The 10,477-nt window shown below is 45.4% G+C and overlaps 1 protein-coding gene across 3 annotated transcripts in view; it reads left to right on the top strand.

Moving 5' to 3' along the window:
- The first annotated feature begins 512 nt into the window (after positions 1-512).
- The window catches only part of KIF5C (kinesin family member 5C), a 159,491-nt gene continuing 149,526 nt past the window's right edge, over positions 513-10,477 (top strand). For 2 of the 3 annotated variants that reach the window (XM_005202465.5, XM_010802009.4), the window contains exon 1: positions 513-1,073. In XM_005202465.5, coding sequence (XP_005202522.1) covers positions 948-1,073 — 126 coding nt within the window. In that variant the 5' untranslated portion in view covers positions 513-947. Of the gene's footprint in view, positions 1,078-10,477 lie in introns of all 3 variants that reach the window. The other variant, NM_001076127.2, reaches the window with a different exon arrangement.

Below are 10,477 nucleotides of genomic sequence, written 5' to 3'. Positions count from 1 at the left end.
GGTTTATTTGTCTTTGTTTCCGTTATGGAAAAGGTCCCTAACTTTCATCACATATTAACGGAGTTCCCGACCCCCCAAAAAATGTATGAACAAGCTTTTTCAGGAATTACTGGCTTCAAAATCCATGCAAATCTCAATTCCCTTCTAATTTCCTCACAACGCTTAAAAACTGTTGAGCACAAAGAAAATGCTCCATAACTGTTTGGTTGGACACGGTCTTAAGAGGGGACTTTCCTGTGGGATCATGAAAAGATGTAAGGAGATAATATAGACCTTGTTATAGAGATTTTGACCGGGAATATTGGATGTGACATTCATCGTTTTATCGACTTGGGCAGCCACCCAAGATCTGCAGGTTCTCGGAAGCGTCACCCTAGGCACCGCCGCTATCCCCTAAAGCCAACTCCAAGCATCCAAGTCTTCTCACCCGCAGGTGCAGCGACTACAAGTCCCAGGATGCTTCGCTCTAGGAGCCTGAGCGAGGGTGGGGCGGATCCCCGCAGTGACGTAACCGACCAGGGCTGTGCCCAGGCAGGGCGGGGCGAAGGGGCGGGTCGGGGAGGCGACCGAGCGCGCTGGTGCTGATGCAGGATGGCTGAGCTCGCAGGAGCCCGGGAGGTCTGAGTAGGGAGAGGCTGGCTCCCTGCGCATCGCCTCGTCCGCCCGCCGCGTGGTCGTGGGCAGGTGGGCCTGGGGCGCAGCGCAGGGTCAGGAAAGGCAGGTCTGCAGCCGGCTGGGCCAAAGGTTAATAGGCTGCCCACCTACAAGGTGCCGGAGCGGCCGGAGCTGCCCAGCCAGCCGAGTTCGCGATGACCTGCTGAGAAGCGTCGTCTAGGCTGCGGGAGGCGGCCTTGTTGGGGGCGGTGCGGTTCTCAACCGCTCTCCCTCGTTGTGCCGAACCGCGGCCCCCCACCCATCCCTGCGCCCCCTCCCTGCCGCCGGCCGAGATGGCGGATCCAGCCGAATGCAGCATCAAAGTGATGTGCCGGTTCCGGCCACTAAACGAAGCAGAGATCCTCCGCGGGGACAAATTCATCCCCAAATTTAAAGGCGAGGAGACCGTGGTGATCGGGGTAAGTGGCTGTGAAGTCTGGCCTCCCTGATGCTTCGCGCCCCAGCCGGGCGCCCCGATGCCCCAGGCCGGGCAGAGATGCTCGGGCAGCCCCTTTGGACATCCCTTGGGAGCTGCCCTCTAGGGTGGACTTGAAGAGAATCCCCCACCCTGTAGTTCCCTCCTGGGCGAGTTGAGGGTCGACTGGAGGCCCCGGGGCGGCCCCAGGTGGCGGCGGAGGGGGTAGGGGGCGAGCAAGGGTTCGGCGCCGCCATTGTTATTGGGGTGGGGGCCCGAGTGGGTCTATTGTTCCCCGCCCTGGCCAAGTCGCGTGGGTAGTGTGTTCGCGTTATCCTCAAGCTCAGACTCCCCTTAAAGTATGAGCTCTGTAACCCACAAATGATTCCAGGTATCGTTTTGATTTATCGAGCACTTTGCCTCTTCTCACAGTTTTGGTAAAAGAAGGAAAAAAGCTACTGGAAAAATCCTAGCCTCTGCACCGAGCTCCCACAGCCGTGTCGAATTGGCTCCCCGCGGCGTTTCACCTTGCTCTGCACGCGGAAGGCGGGGGCTGGGGGAACACTGGTGGCCTCTCCCGGAGGCTTCGTATGTCTCCTCTTGCTTCCTCTCAACCCAGGCTGTCCTGACTTGGACCTCGAGTCTCACTCTTCCCCGGTGGGGCGACCCCCACCTGGTGTCCGCAGACCCTCGGGTGTGTTTCATGTTGGGCGGTGAGGAGGCTGTACGCCCACCCGCATCTGTGGGACCGGGGGTCCCAAACGAAGCCAAATAGCCTCTGTACTCAAAGAACAAGTTACTTTGTGTGGCTGGGGCCCCCTCGCTTTTGATCTCCCTTCCCAAGTTTCCCTTCCCCAGACTTGGCTCCATTTCTGCAGCGCGGCTGCTGGTGCGGGGAGGGAATACCTTTGGGTTTTAGTTCTTAAAGGAATATGTCAAATGAAATAAACCAGCTTTCCCCGCCCCCACCCCCACCCTTCCCCCTCCTCTGTTCCCAGCGTGTGTAGCTGACGGTACCCTCTTTGTATGCGAGTCCCGTGGGGAGGGACCGAGTTAATGGGAGCCTCCCGATCCCCGCTGACACGTTCCTGGCAGCCTGCTCGAGGCTGCTGATGCAGCCTTCCCGGCCTCAGCATTGATTAAATGATGTCATCCCGATTACTGAGCATGCTCAGACTACCCCCTCCCTCCTATTTTCCCCCAGTGGCTGGGGTATTTAGGTCAAGTGATTGACAGGTGACAGTTTACTTAGGGTCTCTGCTGGAGTCAGGTCGACTCTTCTTAAGCACCAGAGGCAGACATTTGCCTGCCCAAACAGTCCCAGCATCTTTGCCAAGGTTGTGCCGCAGTCCTTGTGAAGGGCCCCAGGGACTAGCAGGTGCTGGTCGAAGCGGAAGGCAGGCTTTCTTTGCAAGGCAGGCTTTCTCTGCGGAAGGAGACCAGAGGCAAGGCTCCGGCATTGCCAAAGGACTTCATCGTGTACCTGCCTTAGAAAGGCATTTCCTCTTGAAGACCTCCTCTCCTCCTCATTTTCACAGTCATCAGAAAACCGTGACCTCCAAATGCTATGGGGGTGGTCGTTCATTCTGAGAGCTGGCCTGAGGGGCTAGGAAGGAGGGGTTTTCTATCTGCTTTGTGTTAAATTGAAGGAAAGATGTATGCTACAATTATTGATGAGGAAGAAAATTCTATACTTGATGGCTGACATTGGATAGTGACGTATCTATGGATAGTAGCTTGTTGGTTACACATCTAAGCTGGGGTCAGCCTACAGGGCGATTTGCTGTTTCCTGAGCCAGCTTGTGGTTTGGATAGAGTGGGAGTTACTGGGGACATCTAGCCCTGCCCCTTGTCTGGTAACGGTTTTTTAACCAATAATTGTTCAGTCCTAGAACATGTTCTGGTGACCCTATGTTTTCAGAGGTTTTAAAGAGAGGCTCAAGCTGTTTCTTTTCTTTCTCCTCCTCTCCCTCCTACTCCACCTTCTTCCTTTCCATGCTCTTCTCTTTCTCCGTCTTCTAAGGGTGACATACCAGAACTAATGAAGTGGAGTAATAAATCATCCCTTTGATCTGTGTGCAAGGCAGAGATCCTTAATTTTATGGTTATCCTTCCTTAATTTTATGACACTACTAAAGTATATTAAACAAATGGTTGTGGATGCGAATACACATGTAGCTCTTCAACTGTAAATCTGGGGTAAATTGAAAATTTTTTTTATCTTACTATAATCCTTTAGTACAACACTTTTCAGTTTTCTTTAAGATAAATTTTTCTTTGAAATAAAGCATTCATATAGAAAATAAGTGTATATAGCTTTTCTTTTTTTATATAAAGTAAACACTCCCGTAACCACCTCTTAGGCTAGGAACCAGACATTTTCAGGACCCCCGAAGTCCCTCCCAGTCACTAACTCCCTGTGCCTCAGAATAACTGCTATTTTGACTTTTAGTTTTTTTTTTTTTTTTTAAGCTTTAGATCCATAAAACCACACAGTATGTTCACCTCTTTGTGTGAGTTCTTGTGTTCAACATGATGGTTGTCAAATTGGTCCACGTTGTGATGTGTGGCTGCAGTTGGTTCATCCTCATTGACCTGTAGTATCTTATATGAATATACCACAATTTATTTATCCAGTAACTGTTGGTAGTAACTGTTTGGGTAGTTTCCACTTCGAGGCTAATATAGATGGAGCGGCTATGAACATTCTTTTGTGTATCTTTCAGTGAGTTTGGTACAGAACCGAAGACTGCCAAATGCTGAAGGGTGTTGGGACTTGAGTTGGCATGTGCTAGGACCCTTCCCATTCCTACTTAGAAATGTGTAACTAAAGGGAGTGACAGTTCTTGCAGCCTGTATCATCCTTTGTCGTCTGAGTAGAAGGCTCCCAGGTCAATTCAATTGGAACCCGCCCACCTGGCTCGGGTGCCGGTGGAGGCTCTCTTAGGTGGGCTCTCCCCTCCTTGCAGGGCCATAGATTGTGGGGATGACCAAAGAAGCCCAGAACCCAACAGAGATGAATGAAGAATGAATTTCTGTGCAGTTAACTGTGAGTCCAAATTCAGAATCTCAGAAATTCTTTTTTTGTTTTTGAAACTGGGGTGATTGTTTTTCCTTTAAAGTCTTGTTCATTTCTTGTGGAGATGTATGCTGAGAGGAAGATTTTGCAGATGGAGTTCCTAGATTTCTCTTTTTTTAAGAAATGTCATCTTGAAGTACGTGCTTAGTCACTCAGTCGTGTCTGACTCCTTGTGACGCCATGGGTTGTAGCCCACCAGGCTCCTCTGTCCATGGGATTCTCCAGGCAAGAGAACTGGAATGGGTTGCCATACCCTTCTCCAGGGGATCTTCCTGACTCAGAGCTCGAACCCAGGTCTCCTGCATTGCAGGCTGATGTTTTACCGCCTGAACCACCGGGGGTAAAGCTTGAAGAGATTCTCTCTCTCATTCTTGCTTTTCTCCCCCGTGCTCCTGTGCAGAACTTTCTTTCCCTCACTGCCCCAGCCACAGTTTCTTCCACTGCGAACTCTTGTAGCATTCATTTTGTATGTGATCTCATAATTTTTTGCCTTAGATGATCATTTTTTAATTTTTAAGAGATTCTTATTTATTTTACAAATTTTTGTTTATTTTTGGCTGTGCAGGGTCTTTGTAGCTGTGTGTGGGTTTCCTCTGGTTGCAGAGAGTGGTAGCTTCTCTTGTTGAGTACGAGCTCTAGCGCAGGTGCTCAGTGGTCGTGGTGCGTGGGCTTAGTTGCTCTGAGGCATGTGGAGCCTTCCCTGACCAGGGATTGAACACTTGTCCCCTGCATTGGCAGGCAGATCCTTATCCACTACGCCACCAGAAGTCCCTCAGATTATTATTAATTTTGATCCCGTGTCTAATGACATTGTAAAGCAGGTGTAGAGCCAAGACCCATTCATGTTTTGCTTCTTGTACTTCTCAGGGTGTTACCCACAGAAGGCACTTAATAAATATTTATTGATCTCTTTGTTGAATCTAGAAGTCTTTACCTTGGTGTATTTTAATGACTTTATGGACTTTTCATTGACTGTAGGCTATGGGGAGTAGTTAAAAATAATTTTAAAGAGATGTGCTATGTGCTATCTCTTAAATGTCTTGGTAAAGAACTGTATTCAACCTTGTTAAAAATTAGGTCTGCTAATAACACTTGTGATGAGCTAGAAGTGGAGGGTGGGGGTGAGGGGCACCACATTAATTCTTTCAGAGAAAAATATTGGATTTAGAGCATTTCTCAGAACACTTCTTCATTAACTGCTAAAAATCCTAGTGAGTCATCCATTACTTTGAGTTCTGCCTGTTGGTTTTGATGTATCTGCATTGATGGAACTCTGTCTTGAGAGAGTTCTCAGTAGGTTTCTTTGAAATGGACTTTCGCATGTCAGTTTTGGGCTTTCCTCTTGTTTGCACTCCTGGGAAAGCAGGTCTTGTTAACCAAGGGTGCCTCCCCTGAGGCAGTGTAAGTTTTGACTTGTTTGAAAGCCAAAGCAAAATATTAGCCACAAACCCTGAGCTGGCCTTTGGCGTGGAAAGTGGCCTTAGGCTCCAGGAGATTAGATTAGTTCTGGTCAGTGGATGGGTAGGGAAGTCAGGGGTGGGGACAGAAACCAAATTCCAAGCCTGAGTTACTGTTGTGGAGATTATGGGCTGAAGATGTCAAGAAATATGGCCAGAATTTTTCTTTCTGTCTGTAGTCATGATTTTTAAAGGCAAGAATATTTTAAAATTTATACAGAGTAAAATGACTCTTTTCGGTTATAGTTCTATTGTAGGGGATGTGAAAAATACATAGAATTGTGTAGCAATGCTGTATTAGTTTTCTGTTGCTGCTGTAACAAATTATCACAAATTTGAAGGCTTAAAATGATACAAATGTATTATCACACAGTTTCCATACGTCATGTGGACAAAGAATGTCGCCTGCAGTTGGTGGTGCACCCTGAGGGGAATTCAGGACAGAGGAAAAAGGATACTGGTTCTGGATAGTTAAGATTCATATCAAAGGAATGTTTTCAATTAGTCCAGACTCTTCCATCTTCCCATACACAGAAAAGCACTAAAATCATTAACTTGAGATGTCTGTTTTTTGTGATTAGCAGTAATCTTTTGAAGTTCCACTACTTATTTTCTTTTTTCCTTTAACCCCCTTCAAAACCTCCTGTATATCCTGGCTCCTTTCTTACTCTTTAGAACAGTCCCTCAGAGCTATCTGACAGGCTGCCATCTCCTGCTCTAATCCTCAGTAAATGCCTTACATAAAACATAATTCTCAACTTTTAGGTTGTGCTTTTTTTTTTTTTTTTCAGTCAGCCGAAGTCCATCAAGTCAGCTGGTTTCTCTGCTTAGAGTCTTACAAGGTCAAGACCAAGGTGTTGACAGGACCATGTTCTTTTATGGAGGATCTGGAAGAAAATCCATTTCTTTGCTCATTCAGGTTTTGGCAGAATCTGGTCCTTGTGGTTGTAGGATTGAGGTCCCGTCCCCTTGCTGGCTGTCAGCCTGGGGCTGTTCCTAGCTGCTAGAGGCCACTCTCAGGTCCTGGCCATATGGCCCCCTTCCTATACCATAAGAGCCAAGGGTGGATTGATCCCCTCTCATGCTTCAAATCTCTTCTGTCTCTTCTTCCATGGCATATCTTTCTCACTGACTCCTCTGCCTCCCTATTCCACTTTTCAGGGCCCATCTGGTTACAGTGAGCCCAGCCAGATAATATGGGATGATGTCCCTATTATAAGGTCATCTGATTAGCAATCAGTTTAATTTGCAAATTTCCTTTCATCCTGTAACTTTCATATATTCACACGTTTCGTGTAGACATCTTTTGAACCATTATTCTACCTACCATATACCACCATACTCAAGATACACAACAGTTTCATCACTCAAAAAAACAAAACCAAACCCCAAAATCTCTCATGTCATCCCTCTGTAATCAAACCTTCTCCCCTCTCTTAACCTCTGGCAACCACTTATCTCTTCTTCTTCTACATAACTTTGCCTTTTCCAGATTGTCATAAAAATGGAATCATAAATTTAAGTATCTTTCTGAGATTGAGTCCATTGAGGTTTAGGTTGTTGTTCCATGTATCAATAGTTTATTCCTTAAAAAAAAAGTTCATTACTTTTTATTGCTTAATGGTATTCCTTTATACAAGTATATCACAATTTGTTTATCCATTCACCTGTTGAAGGACATTTGGGTTGTTTCCAGTCTGAGATGATTGTGAATAAAGCTGCTATAAACCTTTACATATGGGTTCTTGTGTGAGTATACATTTTTATTTCTCTTGGGTAATCAGCCGGGAGTGGGATTACTAGATCATACCATAACTGTATGTTTAACTCTAAGAAATGGCCAGTTTTCCAATGTGGCTTAAACTAAAAAGTGGTAATATTTTATGCCAGACTTTTTAAAGAGGATATTCATCACTGTGTCTAAGTGAATATTAACAGTAGTGTTTAATAGTGTGGAGATATGTTCTTCCTAAATTTGGAAGTGTTTACATCACCTGAAAATGAATTCGTGGTTTCCTGTAAACCTGCCCTCTGAAATCCTGGAATGAGTGAACACAAGAGAGTAATTATAATCTGGCTTGTGTCGCTGGAGGTTCCTCTTGTTTATGGTTGAGCACGCAGTTGGTGCTAAAATAAAGGATTGGGGTTGGTAGAGGCACTGGGGAGAGTCAGATGGAATTGCCTATGAATTTACTAGCTCACTGTGGGGCTTTTTTCAGGTTGCTTAACTTTCCTGGGGCTCAGTTTGGTCATATTTCAAGTGGAGATAATTACTTAACTCACAGGATTGTTGGAATGAAATGAAATGAAGTGGTCAAAACAGGGTCTGGCACAGAGAAAATGCTCAGCATATGCTAATTATCTCTCACGTTCCTCTTCCTCTTGTAGGTCTCCTCATTTTCAGAATTAGCCTTGCCCCCCAAAATTATCACCCTTAATTCTGGCTAGCCCCTGAAAATGCTTCTTGCATCCTTGTTTCCTACCCACTAGTTCACACCATTCTTATCTGTGGAATTCCTAACCTTCAGAAGGCAGAGCTCAGGTTCCATTTACGTACTGTATCAGCTGTTCCTGTTGTCTGCAGTGATCACATATTGGTGTGTGCATGTGCATGTGCGCTTGCGTGAATATCCTCCTCGTGTAAATTACAAGCTTCTTAGAAGCAGAAGCTGTTTTTTTTTTTTTTTTTAACATCTTTGTGCTTTTTACTGTCGTTGTCAAGTTGCTTAGTAAGTGTATCTTGATTGACAGTTCTGTCTTCCGCTGTTTCCTTGCCTAGAATCAAGTCTCGCTAAATGCCAATTTCTGCATTTCCTTGAATAACTTGGGCATCACTGGGGATTTCCCTCTGCCTCCACCTGTGCTTCCCTGGCCCGACTCCCTGGTTTAATGACAGGGTTTTGCCTCCTTGACTTTTCTCCTCCCTTTAGAATAGGAAACTTCCCCCACCTTTGGGCTCCCTTTAGTGCCTGTCTCAGATTTCTCACCTGTGTCTCCTTATTAAACAAGCAAAAACAAAACTACCTACTCCCTAATGATTTCTCTTGAGTTAAAAAAGAATAGCTCCTTGACAGATCCAATTTCACCTGATTTCTCTCAGGTTTTCCATAAAGTCCTATCTTTGTGGCCGAGAAAGCTCCTCCCTTAACCTACTTGCTGCGTATCCACCAAGGTCCTTTTACAAGGAAGAAAGCTGTTGAGTGTGTGGTTATTTGAAAATAATGCAGAACTTGAGAGAAAATAGAGTTGTAAATTCATTCTACTATCCCCAACACCAAACTTGGACGCAAGGCAGACAGCCCAGGACCAACTTCCCAGCTCTATGACTTCTTCGCTTTATGTACTTAGACACATGGCCACACCACACTAAGTTCCAGTTTCCTGGCCTGTGAAATATGGATGATAACACTCTCCACCTTGTAGGATCCTTGTGATGGTTACATGAGCTGATGCGTATAGATTGCCGAGTATGGTGCCAGGTTCAGAAAATGTACACTGTGAGAAGACCCACAGTGGTTATTTCTCTGCACGTTTGTCAGATTAACTAGGTTTTAGAAAGCTTAAGACCCTTCATAGGTTCCCTGGTATCTTCAGGTTGTGTTAAAGAAAAAATTATTCTCACATTTGTAAATACAGTAAGGAAGACTATTATAGTACGGGTTGATACTGTTCCAGTAGGGGAGAGAAATCAGGGTCAATTTCAAGTACAAGGGGAGCAGGTTGGTGGGGTGCATAGGTGGAAGGACAGTCACTAAGAGAGATGTGAAAAGTATGGGGGATTCTTGGTACAGGCAGGCCAGATATAAAGCTTTTAAGATACAAGCATTGAAGTATCTGGGGTGATGAGGTATTGATGGCGAATGGGGCGGATTCTCTCTAAACTGCTTTAGGAGGAGTCTTGCTCACACTGGACTCTGCAAGGACAGACGTGGAAGTCCAAGTTCAAGGCCCAGTTGAGAAGAGGGCTCAGAGGAGCCTGATTAAAATATGGTCAAGGAGAGAGTCTTGGTTGTTTGGAACCCAGATTCTTCAGGGGCGCATCCGTAGACCTTCCATACTCTGGGCCCAGGTACCTTCCTAGCCTCACCCTTTATCTTGCGTTCATCTGTGGTTCTATTCCCCTAGGTTTCTCAGTGCCCTTCTCCACCACAGCTGACCACACCCCACACACCTGGGATAACCATCCCTAAATTGTACCTGCACGGCATTAGACTTAAACCCCTTGCAGGGCAGGAAGACTTATTGCCATTTCAGTTCCTGGACTAGCACTTGGAACAGAGTAGTTGCTCAGTATAAGATGTCTTTTGAACAAAGTGAAAGAATGCTGACCTTCCTAGACTGTCTGATGTCCAAGCTTAGGGTATTTTTCTTGGATTTTTATCTTTGACCTCTGTCCAGCTCTGGTGACTTTTTCCCTACTTTGACCATCTTCATCATTTTGTTGTTATTGTCTTGAAAGAATAGTTTTCTCTGGGGTCCTGATATATGCTCATTGAAAAAAGACTCAGACCATACAGAAAAATATGAAGGAGAAGGTAAAAAGCACTTTTAATTTTATGAACTAGAAAACATCATTGTTAACATCTTATTGTTTATTCCAGCTCTTTTCTACTTTATAGAAAACACATTTTGTTTTAAAATGAAGATACAGTTTTATAAAGTCTGCTTTAAAAGCCACCATTTTACACAATGGTATACCTCAGACATCACCATTTATTAAAGATTATATATAATTTCATTATGTGTCTAAAGTGAAAGTGAAAGTCTCTCAGTCGTGTCCGACTCTTTGCAATCCCATGGACTGTAGCCTGCCAGGCTCTTCTGTCCATAAAATTCTCCAGGTAAGAATACTGGAGTGGGTTGCCATGCCTT

Source organism: Bos taurus, chromosome 2 (assembly GCF_002263795.3).
Source record: "Bos taurus isolate L1 Dominette 01449 registration number 42190680 breed Hereford chromosome 2, ARS-UCD2.0, whole genome shotgun sequence".
Taxonomy (NCBI): Eukaryota; Metazoa; Chordata; class Mammalia; order Artiodactyla; family Bovidae; genus Bos; species Bos taurus.
The sequence above is the reverse complement of the archived record's forward strand: the minus strand, read 5'-3'. Positions and strand labels throughout refer to the sequence as shown.